Consider the following 26,263-nt stretch of genomic DNA (forward strand, 5'->3'; position numbering starts at 1 on the left):
GCCGCCGCCGCGCCGTGCCGGTACTCGAACAGTGTGATGGACGGTACGTACCCAGCGCCAGCAGCGAGCTGACGGGCACGCGCTCGGGCCCGGCGGCGCGGTCGGACAGCACGAGCAGCTGGTAGCCGGCCGCCGCCGCGCCGTGCCGGTACTCGAACAGTGTGATGGACGGTACGTACCCAGCGCCAGCAGCGAGCTGACGGGCACGCGCTCGGGCCCGGCGGCGCGGTCGGACAGCACGAGCAGCTGGTAGCCGGCCGCCGCCGCGCCGTGCCGGTACTCGAACAGTGTGATGGACGGTACGTACCCAGCGCCAGCAGCGAGCTGACGGGCACGCGCTCGGGCCCGGCGGCGCGGTCGGACAGCACGAGCAGCTGGTAGCCGGCCGCCGCCGCGCCGTGCCGGTACTCGAACAGTGTGATGGACGGTACGTACCCAGCGCCAGCAGCGAGCTGACGGGCACGCGCTCGGGCCCGGCGGCGCGGTCGGACAGCACGAGCAGCTGGTAGCCGGCCGCCGCCGCGCCGTGCCGGTACTCGAACAGTGTGATGGACGGTACGTACCCAGCGCCAGCAGCGAGCTGACGGGCACGCGCTCGGGCCCGGCGGCGCGGTCGGACAGCACGAGCAGCTGGTAGCCGGCCGCCGCCGCGCCGTGCCGGTACTCGAACAGTGTGATGGACGGTACGTACCCAGCGCCAGCAGCGAGCTGACGGGCACGCGCTCGGGCCCGGCGGCGCGGTCGGACAGCACGAGCAGCTGGTAGCCGGCCGCCGCCGCGCCGTGCCGGTACTCGAACAGTGTGATGGACGGTACGTACCCAGCGCCAGCAGCGAGCTGACGGGCACGCGCTCGGGCCCGGCGGCGCGGTCGGACAGCACGAGCAGCTGGTAGCCGGCCGCCGCCGCGCCGTGCCGGTACTCGAACAGTGTGATGGACGGTACGTACCCAGCGCCAGCAGCGAGCTGACGGGCACGCGCTCGGGCCCGGCGGCGCGGTCGGACAGCACGAGCAGCTGGTAGCCGGCCGCCGCCGCGCCGTGCCGGTACTCGAACAGTGTGATGGACGGTACGTACCCAGCGCCAGCAGCGAGCTGACGGGCACGCGCTCGGGCCCGGCGGCGCGGTCGGACAGCACGAGCAGCTGGTAGCCGGCCGCCGCCGCGCCGTGCCGGTACTCGAACAGTGTGATGGACGGTACGTACCCAGCGCCAGCAGCGAGCTGACGGGCACGCGCTCGGGCCCGGCGGCGCGGTCGGACAGCACGAGCAGCTGGTAGCCGGCCGCCGCCGCGCCGTGCCGGTACTCGAACAGTGTGATGGACGGTACGTACCCAGCGCCAGCAGCGAGCTGACGGGCACGCGCTCGGGCCCGGCGGCGCGGTCGGACAGCACGAGCAGCTGGTAGCCGGCCGCCGCCGCGCCGTGCCGGTACTCGAACAGTGTGATGGACGGTACGTACCCAGCGCCAGCAGCGAGCTGACGGGCACGCGCTCGGGCCCGGCGGCGCGGTCGGACAGCACGAGCAGCTGGTAGCCGGCCGCCGCCGCGCCGTGCCGGTACTCGAACAGTGTGATGGACGGTACGTACCCAGCGCCAGCAGCGAGCTGACGGGCACGCGCTCGGGCCCGGCGGCGCGGTCGGACAGCACGAGCAGCTGGTAGCCGGCCGCCGCCGCGCCGTGCCGGTACTCGAACAGTGTGATGGACGGTACGTACCCAGCGCCAGCAGCGAGCTGACGGGCACGCGCTCGGGCCCGGCGGCGCGGTCGGACAGCACGAGCAGCTGGTAGCCGGCCGCCGCCGCGCCGTGCCGGTACTCGAACAGTGTGATGGACGGTACGTACCCAGCGCCAGCAGCGAGCTGACGGGCACGCGCTCGGGCCCGGCGGCGCGGTCGGACAGCACGAGCAGCTGGTAGCCGGCCGCCGCCGCGCCGTGCCGGTACTCGAACAGTGTGATGGACGGTACGTACCCAGCGCCAGCAGCGAGCTGACGGGCACGCGCTCGGGCCCGGCGGCGCGGTCGGACAGCACGAGCAGCTGGTAGCCGGCCGCCGCCGCGCCGTGCCGGTACTCGAACAGTGTGATGGACGGTACGTACCCAGCGCCAGCAGCGAGCTGACGGGCACGCGCTCGGGCCCGGCGGCGCGGTCGGACAGCACGAGCAGCTGGTAGCCGGCCGCCGCCGCGCCGTGCCGGTACTCGAACAGTGTGATGGACGGTACGTACCCAGCGCCAGCAGCGAGCTGACGGGCACGCGCTCGGGCCCGGCGGCGCGGTCGGACAGCACGAGCAGCTGGTAGCCGGCCGCCGCCGCGCCGTGCCGGTACTCGAACAGTGTGATGGACGGTACGTACCCAGCGCCAGCAGCGAGCTGACGGGCACGCGCTCGGGCCCGGCGGCGCGGTCGGACAGCACGAGCAGCTGGTAGCCGGCCGCCGCCGCGCCGTGCCGGTACTCGAACAGTGTGATGGACGGTACGTACCCAGCGCCAGCAGCGAGCTGACGGGCACGCGCTCGGGCCCGGCGGCGCGGTCGGACAGCACGAGCAGCTGGTAGCCGGCCGCCGCCGCGCCGTGCCGGTACTCGAACAGTGTGATGGACGGTACGTACCCAGCGCCAGCAGCGAGCTGACGGGCACGCGCTCGGGCCCGGCGGCGCGGTCGGACAGCACGAGCAGCTGGTAGCCGGCCGCCGCCGCGCCGTGCCGGTACTCGAACAGTGTGATGGACGGTACGTACCCAGCGCCAGCAGCGAGCTGACGGGCACGCGCTCGGGCCCGGCGGCGCGGTCGGACAGCACGAGCAGCTGGTAGCCGGCCGCCGCCGCGCCGTGCCGGTACTCGAACAGTGTGATGGACGGTACGTACCCAGCGCCAGCAGCGAGCTGACGGGCACGCGCTCGGGCCCGGCGGCGCGGTCGGACAGCACGAGCAGCTGGTAGCCGGCCGCCGCCGCGCCGTGCCGGTACTCGAACAGTGTGATGGACGGTACGTACCCAGCGCCAGCAGCGAGCTGACGGGCACGCGCTCGGGCCCGGCGGCGCGGTCGGACAGCACGAGCAGCTGGTAGCCGGCCGCCGCCGCGCCGTGCCGGTACTCGAACAGTGTGATGGACGGTACGTACCCAGCGCCAGCAGCGAGCTGACGGGCACGCGCTCGGGCCCGGCGGCGCGGTCGGACAGCACGAGCAGCTGGTAGCCGGCCGCCGCCGCGCCGTGCCGGTACTCGAACAGTGTGATGGACGGTACGTACCCAGCGCCAGCAGCGAGCTGACGGGCACGCGCTCGGGCCCGGCGGCGCGGTCGGACAGCACGAGCAGCTGGTAGCCGGCCGCCGCCGCGCCGTGCCGGTACTCGAACAGTGTGATGGACGGTACGTACCCAGCGCCAGCAGCGAGCTGACGGGCACGCGCTCGGGCCCGGCGGCGCGGTCGGACAGCACGAGCAGCTGGTAGCCGGCCGCCGCCGCGCCGTGCCGGTACTCGAACAGTGTGATGGACGGTACGTACCCAGCGCCAGCAGCGAGCTGACGGGCACGCGCTCGGGCCCGGCGGCGCGGTCGGACAGCACGAGCAGCTGGTAGCCGGCCGCCGCCGCGCCGTGCCGGTACTCGAACAGTGTGATGGACGGTACGTACCCAGCGCCAGCAGCGAGCTGACGGGCACGCGCTCGGGCCCGGCGGCGCGGTCGGACAGCACGAGCAGCTGGTAGCCGGCCGCCGCCGCGCCGTGCCGGTACTCGAACAGTGTGATGGACGGTACGTACCCAGCGCCAGCAGCGAGCTGACGGGCACGCGCTCGGGCCCGGCGGCGCGGTCGGACAGCACGAGCAGCTGGTAGCCGGCCGCCGCCGCGCCGTGCCGGTACTCGAACAGTGTGATGGACGGTACGTACCCAGCGCCAGCAGCGAGCTGACGGGCACGCGCTCGGGCCCGGCGGCGCGGTCGGACAGCACGAGCAGCTGGTAGCCGGCCGCCGCCGCGCCGTGCCGGTACTCGAACAGTGTGATGGACGGTACGTACCCAGCGCCAGCAGCGAGCTGACGGGCACGCGCTCGGGCCCGGCGGCGCGGTCGGACAGCACGAGCAGCTGGTAGCCGGCCGCCGCCGCGCCGTGCCGGTACTCGAACAGTGTGATGGACGGTACGTACCCAGCGCCAGCAGCGAGCTGACGGGCACGCGCTCGGGCCCGGCGGCGCGGTCGGACAGCACGAGCAGCTGGTAGCCGGCCGCCGCCGCGCTGTGCGCCTGGTGAGCTATCTCGCCCAGCGCCGGCTCCAGCGCCGTCTCGCCCAGCCGGTAGTCGAACGTGCAGTCGATCACTTTTGTCTGAAAATGTTAAATTAGTTTTAAATAATTGGATTTTTAACGTAGGTAGTTTTAGGCGGAATCTAATCGACATATTAGATGTCAAAATTATTTAGAGAACGACACTCGCGTCGACCATAAATAGGATGTTACGTCTACGTGTTAGCCGCATCCCGGACGACTTAAAACGAAAACGGAGTAATCTGACGCGAAGCGCGTAGACACCAATTTTTTAAAGACAGTTTCAAAGTTTAGACAGTTTTCTTTCAGAGGTTCAAAAGTTCCCGCCGTGTAAAAAAAAGCCATCACTATTTCTCTTTAAGTGAGATGTTGGCCATAGGACCAATGTAACGCAACAGGGCCAACTATCTATGATATTCACCTTTCAACCACATTGTGTGGTGTGCTTGAGGGCGTAAAAACCAGTTAGCGATAGCTGGGGCTAGAACACGCGGTGTGAACACCACAATCTGGGACCGTATGGTCACGGGACCGATTGGACACAGTAGGGATACTATCTACGATATTCACCTTCCAACCACGATGCGTGATTGCGTGGTATGCTATAGAGCGTAAAGGTCTATAGTCTGTATTTGTAGGTATTTAAATAAAAGTAAACAAACAATTTGTACCTTATCGGGTAGTTATAACATTTATTGGTTAACCAACCAAATACAAAACCGCCTGGATCTGTCACTGAAAGACCTGACTTTAACCTACATTATTTGATCATGTAATGTTTTCATCTACCCTCAACTGACTTAAGGAGCTATTTGAAGGTAGACTTTGTTTACTTTTATTAAAAAAAAAATTAAGATACGGGGGGAGGTTCAAAAGCTCCCGCCATGTAAAAAAAACCATCACTATTTCTCTAAGATGTTGGGCATAAGACCAATGGGACGCAGCAAAGACATTACTTAGGGCATACTGAAAATTCCTGGACTGGCCACTTAGAAAAAATAAGTCGTCTCATACATCAGAATTCAGAAACTTTCAGTATGGCCCACATCTATGATATTCACCTTCCAGCCGCGGTGTGTGCTATGCTTGAGGGCGTACAGGTCTGGCAGCGACAGTATGGGCTGCGGCAGGAACAGGCGGTGCGTGAACGCCGCGCTCGGATTCAGAATGTTGGCCACAGGACCAATGGGACACAGCAGGGACACTGTATGATATTCACCTTCCAGCCGCGGTGTGTGCTATGCTTGAGGGCGTACAGGTCTGGCAGCGACAGTATGGGCTGCGGCAGGAACAGGCGGTGCGTGAACGCCGCGCTTGGATTCAGAATGTTGGCCACAGGGCCAATGGGACACAGCAGGGACATTACTATCTTCTCCCTGGAAATAAAATGGTAAAAGAAATAAGTGGGTAACCCTCTTACAACGGGACAGAATAACATCATACAAATTGATCCGCAGGTACAAGATTAAAGGAGAATCATAAGCAAATCACATGTTTGTATCCAGGTTTATTTTTTGTCTATTTAACACATTCACTGCCCCCGACGCACATGTGCGTCCACCGTCATACAAGTTTGTTCCTAGGCTACGCCCCCTAGCAGTGAATGCGTTTAGTACCCTCACTCTATTATATTGTTTACCTGAAGGGATCGATAGGCGGGTTGGTGACTTGCGCGAACAGCTGTTTGAAGTACTCGTACGGTAGAGGTTGGAACTGAGACAGGCACGCAAGAGGAGCGTCGTTGCCCATACTGCCCAGAGCTTCTTTTCTGTGAAAAATAAATATCATCATCATCATATCAGCCAGAGGACGTCCACTGCTGGACATAGGCCTCCCCCAAAGAGTGCCACAATGACCGGTCTTGCGCCACCCGCATCCAGCGGACTCCCGCGACCTTTACCAGGTCGTCAGTCCACCTTGTGGGGGGTCTACCCACGTTGCGCCTTCCGGTACGCGGTCGCCACTCGAGAACCTTTCCGCCCCAACGGCCATCGGTTCTACGGGCAATGTGCCCTGCCCACTGCCACTTAAGTTTAGCGATTCGGAGGGCTACATCGGTTACTTTGGTTCTGCTGCGGATGGCCTCATTTCTGATGCGATCACGCTGAGAGGCAACAAACATAGCCCTCTCCATTGCCCTTTGGGTGACTTTGAGCCTTCTTATGAGGCACAGAAAAATAAATATATAGATCGTCAATTTAAATAGAGTAGGTACTTGTTGTTAACAATAAGCTTGGACGCTATCAGGTTCCAAGTTCTTTTCAATAATGAAATGACCGACAACTGCGTTTTTTAACAGCCCTCGACTACATATTGCTGCCCCAATATTACAGGGTTCTATGTTACATTTTCAAGATAGTTGAAATTCGACTTAATGTCACTATGACAATGTTCAAATTTCATTTAGATAAAAGTGAAACATAGAACCCTGTAATATTGGGGCAGCGATATCAAGCCGATTTTAATGAGCTTTTACCAGGCCTCCGTCACACGCTCAAGGCCACGCGCTATATGCCTACCGCTCGGCGTATCGTCGACGATACAACCGACAGAGGGCCGCCGAACGCCCGCCTGAGCGCTCGCACCGCATTGCACCGCGCTTATGCTTCGAAATGCCGAAACCACGTAATTATTGTGCAGTAGATGGGTGAAAAAGTCAAAAAAAAAAACAAAGAAAAAAGCCTATAATAAAAATTCATCTTTTTATGGCGGGCTAAAGGTCCCACCTGAAAGTTTAATAATTATATTGAAGGGTTAGAAAAAGTATTTTTTCCCAAAAATGGACGGCAAAGTCGACTTTGCCGTTTAAAAAATAGGTTGCGAAGCGCGTAGTTTATGGTCAGTCATAAATTAAAAAGTTAAAAACATTGCAGTCTCGATTTTGGGACTGCAATGTTGCATACAAATTCCATTATTTGTCGAGTTCCAAACTTTTTAAAAGTTGAAATGGCCATATCAAATGAAGGCACAGGCCCATTAAACAGCCAAACAGATGATTAGTACCGCGACTATTTAGCTATCTCAAATAGGTTGGCGTATTTTCGTCAGAAAAATACACTTCTATTTTTTTATTAAAAAAATAAAAAGGCGGCAAAGCTAATTTTTTCAATTGTTTCTACTTTTTTCTGTGAAAATATATACGTAAGAAAGTTGCTTTTGTAAAATATTTCTATGATATTTATATTTCTTGCACCATTTTTGAGAAAAGCACTATATATGACTCGGCTGGAAGGCTACTTGCTGGCTTCGGATTCAATTAAACGGACTCCCAAGGTCGTCCGTTTAAAACGAATCCTCAGCCTGCAAGTAGCTACTTCCGAGCCTCGACAATAATGTACTATTAAAAAATAACTTTGACGACGTAATAATTAATCGGCCTGGTAGCACCGTATTACAACTTTTAAAAACCGTTGATTGTCCGTTGCTTTGCTCCTGAATATTTATTAAAATTATTTACGTGATTTAGGATATTTTCAACTACTTATTAAATTTTAATAACAGAGAATTCCGAGAAGTGAAAAAATTATAAATCATTATATTAAAACTAAAACATATTTGATTCGCAACATTCGTTTTATTACAATAATCATCATAGGTAGGGTAGCTACAACCCTAGCGCATTCTTACGATGACGCGTTGGCACGTGACTCGAACGGCGGGCAACACAGTCTCGACTCTTTGTGCGCGTAATTATGGTACATTTCTTCTTGTCCTGAGCAGCAGGTATTATTATTAAGGTTCTGTAGGCTATTATAGCGTAAGTATTTTTGCTTTTGTTTGGGAATGAAGTATCTGTTACGTAGTAACTATTTATTAATCTGTGCTTTTACTCAATGAGGTTTTTTTTTACAGGGTTCCTATAACCTTCACCCAGCACCAAATCAGATTATTGGTACGAGTACATTGATATCGTATTATCCCCGACGTTATTACATCGCCGGCCCCTTTTGGACTCCGACTCGGCTGTCCCGACTAGTGTACGTCCTCTAGCGTTATCTACAATCACAAGTCCACCCCTGTTCTGCATGGTTTTGTTTTGGAAGAGGTTTGAATTACATGAATGCGCTCGAAACCAGCCTAATGGACCCCATAAATTTTCATGGACGGACTCAGCCCAACCCCACCCTTCACCTCCAAAATCCGCTACTGCTGACTTGTACTCGTCCTCCAGTGTTATCTGTAGTCATAATGTCACTCACTTGTTTTGCAGCATGGGCAGCAGCAGCATATTGATGGTCTCGATGGTGTAACCGTACAGGCTGAGGCGGCGGTCGGTGAGGCCCGTGATGACGTCACTGGCCCCGTTGGATACCGACTCGGCCGTCCCGACTTGTGTACGTCCTCTAGCCGCTACGGCCGACTTGTGCCCGTCCTCCAGTGTTATTTGTAGGTAGAATGGTACTCACTTGTTTTGCAGCATGGGCAGCAGCAGCATATTGATGGTCTCGATGGTGTAACCGTACAGGCTGAGGCGGCGGTCGGTGAGCCCCGTGATGACGTCACTGGCCCCGTTGGATACCGACTCGGCCGTCCCGACTTGTGTACGTCCTCTAGCCGCTACGGCCGACTTGTGCCCGTCCTCCAGTGTTATCTGTAGGTAGAATGGTACTCACTTGTTTTGCAGCATGGGCAGCAGCAGCATATTGATGGTCTCGATGGTGTAACCGTACAGGCTGAGGCGGCGGTCGGTGAGCCCCGTGATGACGTCACTGGCCCCGTTGGATACCGACTCGGCCGCTACTGATTTGTGGATGTCTTCGAGCGTTATCTGCAATTTAACATAAGATGAATAATATCTGGGAGACCAAGCTTTGCTCGGAAAACATTTAAAAACTCAAAAATGCGCGTTTTCCCAGAGATATTTAAGACCTAGCTAGATCGATTTTTCGGCCCCGAAAACCCCTATATACCAAATTTCATCGAAATCGTTAGAGCCGATTCCGAGATCCCCGAAATATATATATATAAATAAATATACAAGAATTGCTCGTTTAAAGGTATTAGATTAGACACACGCGTCTGACTATATATTATATAATTATAGAGACGAGTAAATGCGAAATAATTAAGTAAACTTATTGAGTGCCAGTTACTAGATAGCTGCGTACAAAAACAATACAAAACACGTAGGACAGCAGAGACTTCCCATGAGTTATTTTTTACAGAAGAATGAAGTATGAAAGATTCTTTATCTATTCGTCTCTGGTTGAAAAAAACACTTTTAAATTATATCAAACTGTTATATCCTAAAAACCGAACTACCTACTTTAAATTAAAAAGCTAATAAACCGAAACACATAAGCTAAGTTATCCGCAGCGAAAACACAACACAAACTTGACAACAGAAACCCTGAGATTTTCGTGCGCGTAATGCGAAGGCCAAGTTTTCAAAAAGCTTATAGACAGCCAAGCTAACAAACACCGAGGACTCACCATCTGACAATATATTTAAAATATAATCCCATCGCCAATGTGCAGCACAGAGAACAGAAAACATTGTTACAAAACAATTTTACTGATGATTAAATAAGATGATAATGAAATGATTTACTTTACCACAGAACATAGCAGACAATGGAACAATATGGTGTACAGATAAAGTGCATAATTATTTTCCATCCTTTTTTCACGATATGAACGTGTCTTGCTATTTCATTCAGTCTCGGTACATAAGGTTGACTGAAGTAGCATGACAAATACGAACGTTTCCGAGAAAATACGACAATTACGCACTAAAACGAACGATACGGAAAACAATTATGGTAGGGGAGCCCAAGAGGGGATTTTTGTGTTTACTCGAGCGCGTCAGATTATGATATGAATGATATCTTGCTACCCCGTGTAGTCTACCTTTACCCCTTTTAGCCATCTATGTTGAGCCCTTGGTTGGTGGGGGGTTCAACAAATTGTTAAGCAAATTGTGGATTTGGTCATATTCGTCCAAATTAACGCTATATAATTGTGCTAATTACTAAATCTGATAATTATTTGACCGCATTTCCTTAATCTGACGGTTACAATGTAAAAATTTGGCGTCAAACTTGTGTTCGTCAGATTAAGAAAATGCCTACAAATAAGTGTTATATTGAGTTATAGAAAAAAATATAGCATTAACGTGGACAAAAACGACCACACCCACAAACTGCTTAGCGATTTTTTTAACCCTTCACCAACCTCCCGAAATTTAAAAAAAATTGTAGACGCTACGGCTCGCTGAAAAAATAAAAACTTTATATAACTTTTTTTTTGTTATCATCTAATATTTCGATTCCAATAGGTCTGTATCACGATCGAGTAAATCCCGATTTAGCATCGTGGGCTCCCCTACTATTATGCACTACATTTGTACGTGTAGTTTTCGATGAAACAAATACATATTTATTATATTTAATGTAATTTATGAAGCTCCCCATTTGTTAATAGTTATGACGGCATTATATTACATAGATAATTAGGCATTCTGCCGTGCCAGCTGTATCTACAAACACTACAATCGAAAAATCATTGTATTGTGTAACAGTAAAGTGGTATAACAAAAAAAAGCAAACAATTAAATGATTTTTCAAATGTTGTTTTGTAACCTTAGAGGATTTAATAAACCGGAGTCGCCTTTAAGAGCTTACCCCTCTGCCGAAAACCTTGCCACAGAATAAATAATAGTATACTCGGTACAGAAGACTCACTCACTAACAAAACGCGTCTGTTACGATCAGGACAGATATGGCCGCTAGGTGGCGACAGCGCCACGCGCGGCTTATGGCTAGCCACCAAAATTGGTGTGGAACGGATGTACTACCTGTAGCAAAGCGACGAAATCGCGGAGTGAGCCACGCCTGACCTTGCACAGTTTATCTGACGTGGCTATTTGTACGTTACGTACAAATCATGTACAAATAGCCATATATTTGACGTGCCCCTCCCCCGCAAAAATCGCCAGACTGTTTTGTACAGAAAATGACAGCCAAGGCGTCTCCAGTTACTAAATGCTCTAAGTTTGTTACTTATCCCAAGCGCGGCCATTGGTGAAATAATGCTCATAATTCACATGCCATATTCTTATAAAATGCATCCGGCAAGGGCAAGACGTATGAAAAAGATGCATGATGCGAAGAAGAATGTTGAAAATAATGCATTAGCAACAGGAGCATTCCACGGGCTGTCCCGTATAAACGCATTTTAATTTGTATCATTAGATTTGTTTCCAGCGTTAGACAATGATTATTTTTCTGAGCATTGTTTTGATCTTTTATCACAGAAAAAAAAAGGTAACTCCTACCTGTATATCTTCAGGAAATATTTGTACAAGATAACGGTAGACAATTTTGTGGAACGCTCCAACAGACGAATAAGATGTGGTAGCCAGTACTTGGTACCCCAACATCCTTAGCTATGGATATATTAGCATATATCATAGGACTTATCTCGTTATAAAACAATCTGTAGACCTCTGTTTAGTCTAGCAGCTTCCTCTACACGTTTTGTTTTGCTTTAGGCATTATAGTTCGTTTTTTTTAGCATTAGAAGGAACTTGAAAGAAGGTAAGCGATCTTGATATGTCTTTTAATTGAAAACGCTTTTTAAAAATCAGTAACTATTACTTATGGAAGCAGAAGAATATAAATGATCGTATTAGATTCATAATTGTTACATATTTGCCGTAACTTATTTTTAAAACGTGTTTTCCAATTAAAAGACACATCAAGATTGATTACCTTATTTCTAATGCAAAAAAAAACGAACTATAGATTATAGAGGACACGTACAGGCGAACAGGTGAGTTTACTACAGATAGGATCATATACATCGCGTCGTTATGTCTTGTCTATGTTTTGAACTTAAGTCGTTTTCTTGAAGCACGGCAACAACGCAATACATTTTTCACATCACCTATTCGGAAAAGGAGGAATTCTTCCCCGCTAGGAGGGATCAAAGTGGCACTTTTCCTCCCTGCTAGGGGTGATCAAAGTGGCACCTTTCCGTTCTAGGACACTGTTTTTGTTATTTTTTGCATTCTTTTTTTAGTTTGAATAATATTTTGAAACATAATAATTTGTGTCAACACTAAGATTTTTTTATTTTCCTCATAGTTGATATGAAGTATGTGTCACACGGTATCAACATTATTTCGTCTTGGGCGTTAACACTTGAATCCCTCATTACGCTCAGGATTCAATGTACGCCCTTGACGGAAATATATCATTTTGATCCCTTGTAACACAAACTACTATTAGTGCCATGATGCCTCAATATTACTTATGATCAAATTGTTACCTGTTCACTGAGCCACTGGGAGTGCGGGCGGCTGCTAGCGATTTCCAACTTCAGCTCTACGTCTTGGATTATTTTCTTATCGTGCGTGTCTACCAACAACATACGACCGGGCTTCAATCGGCTCTGAAATTAAAGACAGTTTTTAATACAAATTTCATAGAATTCGGCTATTAGACATTATACTCTATTCTTTAAAATATTTTTAGTCTTTGTTGTTATAACGGCAACAAAAATACATCATCTGTGAAAATTTCAACTGTCTATCACGGTTCATGAGTTACAGCCTGGTGACAGACAGGCAGACAGACAGACGGACGGACGGACGGACAGCGGAGTCTTAATAATAGAGTCCCGTTTTTACCCTTTGGGTACGGAACCCTAAAACAGTATCTACATTGTGTACAAATATATGGCTGTATCTTATTTTCCTTTCGTCGGTCACAAAGATTAATTTGATTACCTTGTGAATGACTTTCTCTGGGTCAACATCGTACACTCCGACTTCGGATGCCATCACCAGTATGTTCTCACTGGTCACATAGAAGCGAGAAGGTCGTAGGCCGTTCCTGTCCAAAATTGCACCTGTAATAAATTAACAGTATTTTAATTTGATTACGAATAGTTTGATTTCCATTTATTATAAGCCGACCCGACGTGGCAATATACAATTAGTAAGTTTTACATTTTACAAGGAGTAAATTTAAATTGGACGTCATTTAGGGAAAAGGATTTAATCCACAAAACCAAACTTTCTATCAAAACGTAAAGTCATTCATTTAAAATTTAAATGATTGGATTGGATTGGAATTAGCGCTAATTAAGCACCTGGAGCCGGTTTGTTCCAATCCCAATGATAGCATTGATGCAGCAAGATGCTAACTGGTAACAATTCTTCTTTACCTTATGCACTTTGTTATCATTTTTTCACGCTTCCTTGACCAATATGACTCCATGCTCACGATCGCTTCGGGCAAACGCTGAAACCACTTACCAATATAGCGTCCATCAGTGAAAGAAATCAGCGCCGGTCCGTCCCAAGGCTCCATAGCGCAAGAGGCCCACTGGTAATAATCTCTCTTCTCCTTAGGCATGGTAGGGTCGTTCTGTCACGCTTCTGGCACCATGGTCATGACCGCTTCGGGTAGAGAACGGTTGCCGCTGAAACCACTTACCAATATAGCGTCCATCAGTGAAAGAAATCAGCGCCGGTCCGTCCCAAGGCTCCATAGCGCAAGAGGCCCACTGGTAATAATCTCTCTTCTCCGTAGGCATGGTAGGGTCGTTCTGCCACGCTTCTGGCACCATGGTCATGACCGCTTCGGGTAGAGAACGGTTGCCGCTGAAACCACTTACCAATATAGCGTCCATCAGTGAAAGAAATTAGCGCCGGTCCGTCCCAAGGCTCCATAGCGCAAGAGGCCCACTGGTAATAATCTCTCTTCTCCTTAGGCATGGTAGGGTCGTTCTGCCACGCTTCTGGCACCATGGTCATGACCGCTTCGGGCAGAGAACGGTTGCCGCAGTGTTGGAGGAACTCGAGGACGCAATCAGCGGATCCAGAGTCAGAGAGATTGGGTTCTACGACTGGGTACAGTTTTTTGAGGTCTGGAATCAAAGTTATATTCAATTTTAAAGCGGGTAGACAACCATATTTTTTTAGAGTGTATAGATCGAAAAAAAACGACTTGGAAAGTATTAATTATAAGAAAATTATCGCGTAAGAAATAAAAATGTTGCGATAATTTGAGATTAGAGAAACAAGCGAATGACGAAAAAACGGTATGGGTAGAAATTCGGGTGGGAAAAAATGCGAATGGAAAATTTGCTACGCGGAATTAACGATTTTGGGGAAAAGATCTATACACTCGTTTTTTATGTTATAAATTAGGTAATTCTAGCACACAAGTTACCTATTAGGGCCCGTTTCGTGAAAGGATTTAACTTGTAAAAAGAGCGAAGTCCCTGTCTGTCTGAGGTTAAAGAGTCCTCCGCTAATAATTTTACAAGTTACAAGCTTTCATGAAGCTCGAATGGCCATGCACAAATACAATAGACTCCGACCACGCTAAGTTTAAATCTCCACGAAAAACTTGGCAGAAGAGTTAGGGTGGGTTGCACCAAACTGCTCGTATCGTTAAAGAGTTCGCTAAATTTTTATGTATGGGAAGTTCCATAGTAAAGTGCCGGGGCGCGCCGGCTGACGTTGATCAGTCCGTCAAATGTGGTTGGTGAAACTGGCCCTTATACGAGTAGCTTGACAAATTCGTACGTGACACTCACATGGTCCGCGAGCTCCGGGGGACGGGCGGCAGCGGGGGCGGTGTGGAGTGTGCGGGCGGCGGGGCCTGACTCCTGACTGACGGCCCATGGACCATGGGAATGTCACGTACGAATTTTTCAAACTATAGCAGGGCCAGGCTCTACAAAGTTCTTAGAGTAAGGTCTAGGGAATGCTACGTGTACTGGTTTTGTGTGACGAGAACCGGGAATGTATCAGGTATAAGTTGAAGCGTACCGTCTCCAAAAATATCGCTCTTCATCACTCCCTCACGAGCCTTCATCAAGTTCACGTTGCCTCGCAGCGTATTGATCTCTCCATTGTGGGCGAGCACCCTGAAAACAACGAGAAAACATATAAGGATAAGGCTAGGTGGATTATGGTGATCCTAATCGGCCAAAGTGGTTTTTCCCCAAGTCTAAAGGCTAAAGCTAGATACCTTTAGACGTGGGGAAACACAACTTTGGCTGAATGGCGAATGCGCTGAGAATACGCAGCGATTCGCGAATTGTTTAGTATAATATCGTTAAGTTTTCGCGACGAAATGTACGATGTGTGTGCATTTCGCGACCGACACAACTTTAGAGTTCGCTAGTTTCGCTACTGCTGAAGAAAGTTTATATTTCCTTAGAGTAGGTAGTTATGAATGATTGCATACGATAATATTACTAACCTCAAGGGATGGGCTCGCTCCCAACTGGGGAAGGTGTTGGTGGAGAACCGAGTGTGCACCAACGCCAAGTATGTGGTGAACGCCGGGTTCGTCAGATCCTTGAAGTACTCCTGCGGTACACAAAGTAAGGATATATTTTTGGTCTTTTATGTTAAGTATGACGAAATTTGAAGTCAGGATACAGGACATGAGGATCAGAACTGAGAAAAATACTTTGATGCCTTATCGGCTTTTTACATCATTTTAAGTTAAGAAAAAAATTGTTATAAATATGTATGAACATTCGGATTAACCTTGATCTCATTTATAAGAAATAGTTCTTCAGAACCAAACGGAAACTGTTATTTGCCAAAGAGATGAGAATAGGAGCTAATTTAAATCTTGAGAGAAAATTGAGAAAAAAGAAATTTGAGAAGAGATGGTGGGCGTGAGAGATTTCAGGATTATTTAGAACAATCTTAAGATGTCAAGTGTAACTTACCCATAGTTGGTTAGAAGTCAGCAGTCCCTTGTAGACGACAGTCTTCAACGACAAGCTGCATATATAGAACCTCGCGCCAGGCACCCCCAGCTCATGCGACGCGCGCTTGCGAAGCACGAAGATCTGCGAACACATGAACAATTCCGAACACGTCCCACACAAACTAGACAAGGGAATTATAGGGTGTGTAAATTTACGTTCGCATGTAGACTGTCCCCGGTCCGGCCGGCCTCAGGACACGGTGATCTGAAAAAAATCCTCCAAGAGTTCCTTGCCTAAGCCTTCTAAATTTAAATACTCGAGTTTGAATTCGTAACGGATTATTACGAATTCATACTCTTTCTTTATTGGTGTGTGTTTTTGTCGTCCGCATGGTAAGGTCTTACCTGCCTGGCGAGTTGGGTCTCGTCTTCGATATCGCCGGTAACAAACACTTGTCGCATAAATGGCTCCGAGTTACGAGCCACCTGACCTGAAAGCCAGCCAAAATAGGCCATTACTAACTTTACCCCTGGTTGGAGGAAACTGGACTTTACGACACTCAGCTTAAAATTACATTCACTTCGATGGGGGATGTAGTTTCGACATGGATATAGATGGTTTTATTTTGATAACGCTACATAAACTTTCGAGTTTAGTCATAAATGCTTTTTTTCTAACATGTATCTTAATGAGCATGATAACTATTTGTACTGCTGCATAAGCATTTATGAAAATTCACATAGATATTTAAGTTTTACTTATTTGTTAACCAAAGTGACCCAGACTAAAATGACAGTTCGATTAACCAATTGACTACCCAATCATTCTAAATGACAAATCGGTTGAACAAATTGTAGCAATCGAATAGTCATTTTATATCTGAGATATAAAAACACTAAGTATTTAATAAAATGTTTTATCAATGAATCCCAGTAATGCAAAAACTAAATTTATAACTACTATTGTACTTTAAGTTTGTATCGTACGAGTTTATGTTTATTCCTTAACAATGTGTAAGTAGGTAGGTACTTGGACGTAGCTGATTTATATTATGCTGTAGGAAAATCAATTATACATTTTATTACTTTTGCATATCAACATCAGTGTGGTAAACCGCGATAGTTATACGTCATACACAAGTCGAGCGATACAAACTCTTAATACAGTCATAAAAAATAATGGGGTATTCAATTCAAAGCTACAGCATCGATTAGATAATATTTCCCAGATAATTCATGTACTTAATAATATACATTGACTCGGTGATTTCGGTGTTCTTTGACATTAATAATATAAGCTATAACACGTCAAAAGACGTTTGTGAAACGTCACCATGGCGTATGCCGTCATTTAATTTTATTAGAAAAGAAAATAGAATCTCGATACTTAATAGCATGGTTGTTACATTTGTACACAACATTAATGATATGTCTAATAACATTCTCATAAAAAACATAATCGATGGTGTTGCCATAAAAAATAATACCCAAGGATATTGTCATGTATGGACCGGAGCGATAAGTGAAAAAACTCACTCGTGTGATCATGAATTTAGCGGTATGAACTCAAACAAGTAAGTTATGTTCACATAATTCGTACACACTATAAAACCGTGACGTAATACGCATATCGTAATGAAATTGTAGAAATCGCGAAGGATATCGGCTAAAGAGACTATTTGCAGACAGTCACAACGATTTGACCGCCAAAGACAACCATACGTACGATTACAGTGTAAAATGAACCGCCATGCATTCCAATAAGGTTAACTATGGCGCGTTATGTAAAATAGTCGTGGCGTTCATAAGATGGTGTTTTTAATAGCGTATATCGTCACAGTGATAAAGTGTAATGTTAAAACGTAACAAACCAGATGGTCAAGCAACGCATGACCCGTCGGCCGTAACCCATTCTGTTTACTACGGTACGACCTGAAATGATCGCAAAAAAATCGCAACACCTGTTCTAAAAGACGCAATGTTAGGGGGAGGGTTTGTGTCCACAAAACAAGGTGACGAGGGGAGTACTTTTGATTCCGGTTGTGCAAGTTTAAAGGTTTTCGGAAATGTCTAGAATTTTTTTTTCTAAGACATAATGGATGTTTCCATTTTGGTAATGGAAACATCGTTTCCCATAATAAAATGTAAGTAGTTCCTGAAAATTTTTGCAAGGTTTCTGAAACACGGCTACCTTAGTGGAATAAGGAAAATCAGTGGCGTAGCGTGAACTAGTCTAGCCGTGGGCGAAGTCGCATCTGCGAGGCCCGTTTCTTTCAATGTGCCCGAAGGGGCCTCGCGCGAGGGAGACCGTGGGCGACGGCCCACTTCGCCCACGCCTAGCTACGCCACTGAGGAAAATACTAACTCCATCGTACTTATCAACTTCAAAAAATTATTAGCATTACGAGTATGTACCCAGCGTTAATGTATGCGTATTTAATTACAGTTTACTTCTTATCGCTGGCATGTTTTATACGAAAATTAAAATTTAATTTTATCACCGTAATGGGATCGTTGTGGTTAATCAAAGGTACTCCAACATAATCAAAATGTGTAAAATCATAGGACAACCTGTTAATGATTCTGACTTGTTCTGAATTTTTATAACATGCGTTTTTAACAGTCTAAAAACTTAGTACAAAAGCAATGAATCGAATGAAACATTTAGTTCAGTATATAATGTAGGCATCTTGTTTCTATCTTCAGCGAAAATGTTATTGAAAGATTCTTAAATAAGCAAACTAGAATGTCTTGAAACGTATTTGGAAGACATATGTATGAAGTTATTTAGTTTTCATTGCAAACCAACGCTGTAAGGAAAACAAAGCATAATCAGATCTCTCTACGTACTAACTGGATGGTGTTTAGCAAAAATGAGTCATCCCACATCCATTTTGCAATAAAATTTCAACTTTAAGCGTCAATATTTTGAGTTGACATCTTATTGAAAAATTAATGTGGGTTGACACATTATTGCGTATCAGCATCCAACTATGCATTGTTACATTGCATCGGGCTGGAATTTTTACCGTGAATACCAATCACTAGTGAAACAATTTTGTCTCGTAGAAGATGAATTTGCCATTTCTAATACACGATTTAAGACATCCCTTGGAAAGAATCTTTCAAATCATCATTCAATATGTTCGAATCAATCTTCACTCCTGACAAAGGCCATTTGAAACATTACGACGGAAGCTCACCGTACATGAAACGCGCGCAAATACCAACAATGGACTATCTCATAACAAACCACGTTCTCATGCTAAAGAAAGTACGTTTCCCCCCAGGAATTTCGTACACTGACTCACCTGTTCCTACCTCTATTGCACACGCATAATTATATGTATATCGCTGCCCCGCTCGCAAAGTGACATTGACAGCCAGCATCATGAGCGGGACAACAATATAATTACGCGCTTGCGGTAGAGATAGGACCACTGACCAGGCTGGTCGTATCTACGATATTCCTCATGCTATGCGTCCTTTCTTTACCAGAAAATGAACCGTGGCTTGCTCGTGATTTAAGTAAGTAATTACTGTACAGTCAAGTGTAAAAATATGGGTGCACTCAGCATACTCAAAAATATGTCCCATAGCTCTTATGTCAGCGAATTAAGAACTATGGGACATATTTTTTAGGAAATTGTATGCACCCATATTTTTGACACTTGACTTTACCTAGTATTTAAATCATTAAATAGCACTGACTAGCTACCGTCTTAACGTTTGCCTCCATCTTCGACTAACATACAAAGGTGTCACTAACCGATGGTCGAGTTGTTGGTGGGCACAGTCCTCCAGCACAGCACGCGGAGCCCGAGGCTATCGGCCAGCTCGGTGAACTTCTTCTCTATATCCTGGTGGTGAAGCTTGTCGAGGAAGAATATGCCGGTGGCGTATTGGCCGAACGGTGGCAAGTCCAGCTGGTGTGTGTCTCTGTAACGATGGAGATTTTGAGATTATTGATGTGAGATTGTTCGTTTAACTGAGGTATATTCTGCGATAATAAAGTTTGACAATGTAAAGCTTGGATTATAATTTGATTTGACCAGTCAGGATGACTTTTAAATTCTGTGAGCGCTCATTAGGTCCGTAGGTCGTAGAGTTCTCATCTGAAATCTCCATTAGGCTAGTTTTATATTGTATTTATGCGTAATTATAAAACATCAAAAATGTAGTGGCCTGATCAATTATTAATGCATGATGGGATTTCTTGACGTTTGATTAAGATTTTCTGATTTGAAACTAACATTATCACATCGACTACGTTATCAAACGCCTCCACTTAAATCAGGCTTCTCTATCTGACCCAAGAATTAATTGAGCTGAGAATATTTTTTAGTCCTAACGTATAAGTTAATTACTCCGCCAGGCTAAATGTCAAGTATTTTACTTTAGTTCATAAATTTATAATACAGCACAAATGTATGCCAACATAAAACACTCATGAAGCATTGTGTTCAAAATATTGCATTAAATAAAATGACATTTCAAATCGTGCAACCATAAAGTTTTACGCCGCTATAACATATGCCATGCACGCATACGTGATTAAATCTTAGCTAACCGCTGAAACATATGACGTTTCAAGCTGTAATCGGTAAACAAACGATGTAAAGGTCATACGGCGACGCGGAGCGCGCCTGCGCTAACGTGTGACGTCACACACCACGGCTATTGACCAAATTGGGATGTTCGTGACCGTACCTAGTTACGGTTATCAACACGGGGTGGACTGTACCAGGATATGAGTACCAGTTCCAGGGTACCAATGAAAGAGACTTTTTTTTCTTTGTGTTGTTTCAGTTGCAACGACGTTGGCTGGTAAGTAATGACGAAAATACGGCCCCTGGGCAATGTCTAGACATAAAATTACCTACGGTCGCAGAACACGCACGCTACAGTGCCGGAATAATTGAACAACTGGTTTACAGTTTGTCCTTTTTGCGGAGGAGGGTAAAAGTTATGAGGGATTGGATTTAGAGCACGTCCTTGTGTGACAGATTTTATTATGCCAGAAGCGCCGCGGATGCGGGGAGCGTTTTTCAAGGATGTTTTAGATCACCGTGACGTAACGAAGAAGTTAGACTGTAACTTGAAAGTTTCCGTAATATAGACGAATATCAGTCTCCTCGCTAGCATATGACATAGCATAGCATAGCATGACGATATGTGTAATGAAATGTAACAATAACCAAATGTATGTTTCATTACATAGATCCACAAAACGACCTTCAATGTTTGGTAAAATATTTAAGAATAACAATAATTCGGCAAATACATAAAGTAATAATCGGTATTTTATCTTAAATCAATGTTTTATACTCCAGTAGCTCACGTAATGTTACGTAATCATACTTCAGTATACTATGTAAATGTAAACTGCGGTTATTGGAAGATTTGGAAGTCGACTGAAGGTTGATAGGTTCTTCATTGTACCTAGCAAATATCTAGCCTAGTCCTCGACTTATGTAAATTAGTTCGGTAACTTACATCTGGCACGTAAGCTTATATCGCAGTTTAAATTAGGTATAAACAGAACAAAAATATGCATATACAACGAACGTCGGATCTAGTATGTTTTTAAACGACAATCTAGATTCTATAGATCGTTTTTTTTAGCATTAGAAAGAAGGTAAGCGATCTTGACATGTCTTTTTATTAAAAATCACCAATGAAAAATAAGTCACAGCAAATATGTTAGAATTATAAATCATATACGATCTTTTACATTATTTTGCTTTCATAAGTAATATAAACTGATTTTTTAAAGCGTTTTTCAATATTTTTTAATAAAAAGACACGTCAAGATTGTTTACCTTCTTTCTAATGCTAAAAAAAAACGAACTTACAGTCAGTTGTATCTAACGCACCTTACTAATAATATAATGAAAGCAAGGAAATACACATATAATTTTCTAAACTATCTAGGAGATCCAATTTTAGCACACTAAAACGGCGAAAGATTTATTGTTCATTTTACTATGTTTTCCTGTTTAGTTTTTCTTAATACATACTTATTAAAGCTGTGTCAGCTGTTCCTTCGGTATGATTTTACGTTTAGAAGTCAGCTGTATCGGAAAGACAGGACCGATAAGAACTTATGAAAGAACAATTTCCTCATGCGGATGCTGCCGGCGCTGGTTATAAAAGAATTATAAAAGGAAATCATACTCAAGGAAGTGTTTTGTAGCTAAACCTTCGGAATGATAAGTGTACATTGGATTTCCAAGTCGATCTTACTAATTTACAAGCGACCCGCCTCGGCTTCGCACGGGTTACACAAAACATTAACAAATTATACACCTTAACCTTCCTCAATAATCACTCTATTGATAGGTGAAAACTAATGAAAATCCATTCAGTTTTTGAGTTTATCGCATAAAGACAGACAGACGCGGCGGGGGACTTTGTTTTATAAGGTGCAGTGATAATTTGTTCGAGAAATGCGGCGAGTGTAAGTTTTCAAGATCATTTTTTTTTGGGATATGACTTAGAATTAGAATAGTTACCATATATGAACTAGTGGCTCTGTGAGCTGTAGACCTCGCGAGCAGAGCTTAAAACTGAATAAATGTATGGTTCCGTTGTTTAGAAGAATTTAGAGAATCTAATTTGACCATAAAAACTTAACTATCAATTGCTTACAAAATTCGGGAATTTGTTTAGATATGCGACCTGTAGAGTAGAACATATGGACATACGAAACAATTTTTGGCTAACAGGCCAATTCAAACTTACACTGATATCAGAAAGACATCTGTCATTTAGTTATCGTGCTTTTCACTCGTTCTTGTCCGTATATGTATTGGCGCAAGCGAGACGCACGATGACTACTAAATAACATGATAAAAATATCATCCCGATGTCAGTGTACGGTCGATGCCCCTTAAGTATCCACGTCGCCATACTAATTGTATAGAAAAGTGGATAGAGTTAGACCAAGAAATGTCTGCAGAGATTTTGACAGCACACGCAGTGCCAGTGTTATTTGTGCCAGTGTCAAAATCTCTGCAGACTTTTCTCGGTCGAGTGTGGCCCATAATTTCCGAAAATCATTTTTTCTTCGAGGCAATTACTCCGTTCTCATATTTTGCGTTGCCCATAATTTCCCGAAATCATTAATTCTCGGTAGCAATTTTATTACTCCGTTCCCATATATTCCCAATGGTTTTCTTCCGCAATCGCCTATTTTTAATATTTTTTAATTAATCTTTTCCGTATAGTTTTCGTTCTTTTAAATATCAAGGATAATATTTTCTTGTTACTGTATGTTAATAGTGTAGTAATTATATTTGTTTCTTGTAGGTATTTCACATACAACAAATATCAAAAACACTAAAATTAAAACATAATCTAAAAAACTACAAGTAAAAAACCAAACGCTGTCAGCCAATAACTCTAACCTACCTATATCTGGGAGCAGATTCGTTTTTAGGGTCATCAAAAAAAAAATAACCCTAACCTACCTATCTCTGGGAGCTTTTTCGTTTTTAGGGTCATCAAAAAAAATAACCCTAACCTACCTATCTCTGGGAGCAGTTTCGTTTTTAGGGTCATCAAAAAAAATAACCCTAACCTACCTATTTGAAAAAAACCTGGATATTTTTTTTTTTATAAAATAAAATAAAAATATTAAAAAAAAGAGAAAATATGGAGATAGAGAATATTTAGTTAGTGAAAAAAAAAGCCTACTGGTTATTTTAACTACTGGGATCAAAAAGAAAAGGGAATAAATTGAGAAAGGGAAAATTTAGTTTATGAAAAAATGTCCACGAAAAATTAAATAAAGCGAAGAAATTCCACTGGGAAAAAATGAGAACGGAGTAATTGCCTCGAAGAAAAAATTATTTGCGGAAATTATGGGCCATTTTAGCGAGGCGATCCAAATTAAAAGGCTCTAGGATAATGTTAGTTAGACTTTGAGCCCGGGAAAGCGCAACGTACGAGCAACCTACAGCTAGTTCCCTGATCCCAAGGTCGACCACTACCCTAGGCAATGTTAACCCCTGCGATTTATGGATGGTGACCGCCCATGCTAAGGGGCTGTCCATAAATTACGTCATCTATTTTTGACGATTTTTGCCCCCCCCCCCCTAAAATCATCCAAAAATCATGCTTCATGTGACCCTGTTTCCTCCTACGTCATGCTACCATCATCCGATGTCCAGACCCCCGCCCCCTAATTTGAAATGACGTAATTTATGAATAGCCCCTAACGTAAGTGGAAATTGACTCCTGGAACAGCCATGCCCTTGAACTTAAACCGCTAAAAAAATGTTCAGACAAAAACTCAAACGAATACGCTTACCTCGCGCTTCGCGCTCGCTTGATCAATCAGCAATACGATGTTTAAGTGCAAAAAATAAATAAAAAAAGTTGCATTTACTGGGGATCGAACCGGGTACCTATCCCATATCCTTGCTTGTAAGCGTCTTTCCAACTGCGCTATGATAGCATTTAGATGACCTGACGAAATTTGATTACTTATTCTCGAGTAAGAATTTAAATATCTAATCTAAAGAGAATAAAGTGTATAGGGGACGTGCATGAACTATAGGGGGCAGCACAGGAGCCGTCAGATCTTTGGCGCGAAGCGTAGATGTGTAGTTTATGATTCCGATGTAGCCCACGAGATGGCAGAACCTACTATGCACAAGGAAACGTACTTACGAGAACGGTAGATGGTAGCACTTGCTTTGGCAATGTACATGTGCACATATGTTTCCGATTCAGGCCACAAGATGGCAGGCCCTCCAACGCGCACGGTCCCTATAGTGGGCGTGCGTGAACTATAGAGGGTAGCATAGGAGCCGTCAGATTTTTGGCGTGAGGCGTAAATGTGACGTTTATGCTTCCGATGTAGCCCACAAGATGACAGAACCTACTATGCATAAGGAAACGTACCTACAAGAACGGTAGATGGTAGAACTTGTTTTGGCAATGTACATGTTTCCGATTCAGGCCACAAGATGGCAGACCCTCCAACGCGCACGGTCCCTATATGTAGTAGAGGGTTATTGTCATACTAAATTTTGTAGTCACAGTAAATTTACTGCCATCTTTCGATACAGGATTAAAATGAAAATGAAAAAAAAAATACCAAAAAAATGTATATATGTATGGATAAATGATTTTTTTTATTTTTAGAACGCCATATGATTTTGACCCATGTTCTTTTACTGATATGAGTAAAAATTGTTAAATATAAAATGGTGTCGCCATCTAGACGAGCATAGGCCAAAGGTATGGCGCCGTATATTTAAGAATCAAATTTTCTTTAAAGCGCAAAAAGCCATCATCTCTTGCAAAAAATAAACGAATACGCTTAGCCCGCGCTTGATTTAAATACGATTTTTTTCATTTTTTCAAAATAAAAAACAACAATTGATACGAAATTTAAGTATAAAAAAATACAAAAAGTTATGTAGCAGCAAACAATTACTGGGGATGGAACCAGGGACCACCCTATGCAAACAAAAAAGCGAACGTTTGCAAAATGCGCCATGATAATTCTTACTAAAGCTGACGAAATTTAGCTACTCATTCTCAAGTAAAAACTAAATATCAAAATACCGCCGAAACCAGCGATACAAATTTTCTGAATTTTTGGCCATTTAATCTATAGACATATATCAAAAAGAAAAAACTCTTATGATATCGATACGACTATTTGTTTAGGCGACAGGTATCACGACTACGCCATTTTTAAAAATTTCCAAAAACCGGATTGACAAAAATTTTTTTTTAGTCATAGAATCTGGTCAAAAAATTTCATGAGAATCGGTTAAGAATTGCGACCTGTAGAGGAGAACATCCGGAAATACAAAACTAAATATCTAAATACCGCCTAAACCAGCGATAATTTTTTTGCTGCATTTTTTGCTATTAACTCTGTAAACATGTCTCAAAAAGAAAAAAATCGTATGATATCGATACGACTATTTGTTTAGGCGCCAGGTATCACGACTCCGCCATTTTTAAAAATTTCCAAAAACTGGATTGACAAAAAAATTTTATTTAGCCATAAAATTCGGTCACAAAATTTCACGAGAATCGGTTAAGAATTGCGACCTGTAGAGGAGAACATCCGGACATACGAAAGCAAAATGCCCGAGTCAAAACGTAGACCTTCGCTTCGCTTCGGTCAATTAACAGATGTTGTTATAATTAAAATGCACTTCAAGAATGTTCTCATCTTAGATTTTTCGAGAAAATAAGCGTAGACATTTTACTATTTACAATTCGTTTACCGTTTTATTTTGTCACATGCTTGAAGCACATGGAGCTATCGACGGGGCAACGACGCCG

At 45.2% G+C, this 26,263-nt stretch overlaps 1 protein-coding gene across 1 annotated transcript in view; it reads right to left on the reverse strand.

Moving 5' to 3' along the window:
* LOC134793560 (uncharacterized) overlaps window positions 1-26,263 on the reverse strand; it is a 96,293-nt gene that overhangs the window by 43,494 nt on the left and 26,536 nt on the right. The window contains exons 4-15 of the mRNA XM_063765170.1: window positions 19,719-19,888; window positions 16,355-16,440; window positions 15,969-16,091; window positions 15,488-15,597; window positions 15,052-15,149; window positions 13,890-14,141; window positions 12,997-13,118; window positions 12,537-12,659; window positions 8,879-9,033; window positions 5,905-6,033; window positions 5,485-5,641; window positions 4,148-4,325 (exon numbers count right to left, since the gene is read on the reverse strand). Coding sequence (XP_063621240.1) covers window positions 4,148-4,325; window positions 5,485-5,641; window positions 5,905-6,033; window positions 8,879-9,033; window positions 12,537-12,659; window positions 12,997-13,118; window positions 13,890-14,141; window positions 15,052-15,149; window positions 15,488-15,597; window positions 15,969-16,091; window positions 16,355-16,440; window positions 19,719-19,888 — 1,703 coding nt within the window. The remainder of the gene's footprint in view (window positions 1-4,147; window positions 4,326-5,484; window positions 5,642-5,904; window positions 6,034-8,878; window positions 9,034-12,536; window positions 12,660-12,996; window positions 13,119-13,889; window positions 14,142-15,051; window positions 15,150-15,487; window positions 15,598-15,968; window positions 16,092-16,354; window positions 16,441-19,718; window positions 19,889-26,263) is intronic.

The sequence above is a fragment of the Cydia splendana genome, chromosome 9, assembly GCF_910591565.1.
Source record: "Cydia splendana chromosome 9, ilCydSple1.2, whole genome shotgun sequence".
Taxonomy (NCBI): domain Eukaryota; kingdom Metazoa; phylum Arthropoda; class Insecta; order Lepidoptera; family Tortricidae; genus Cydia; species Cydia splendana.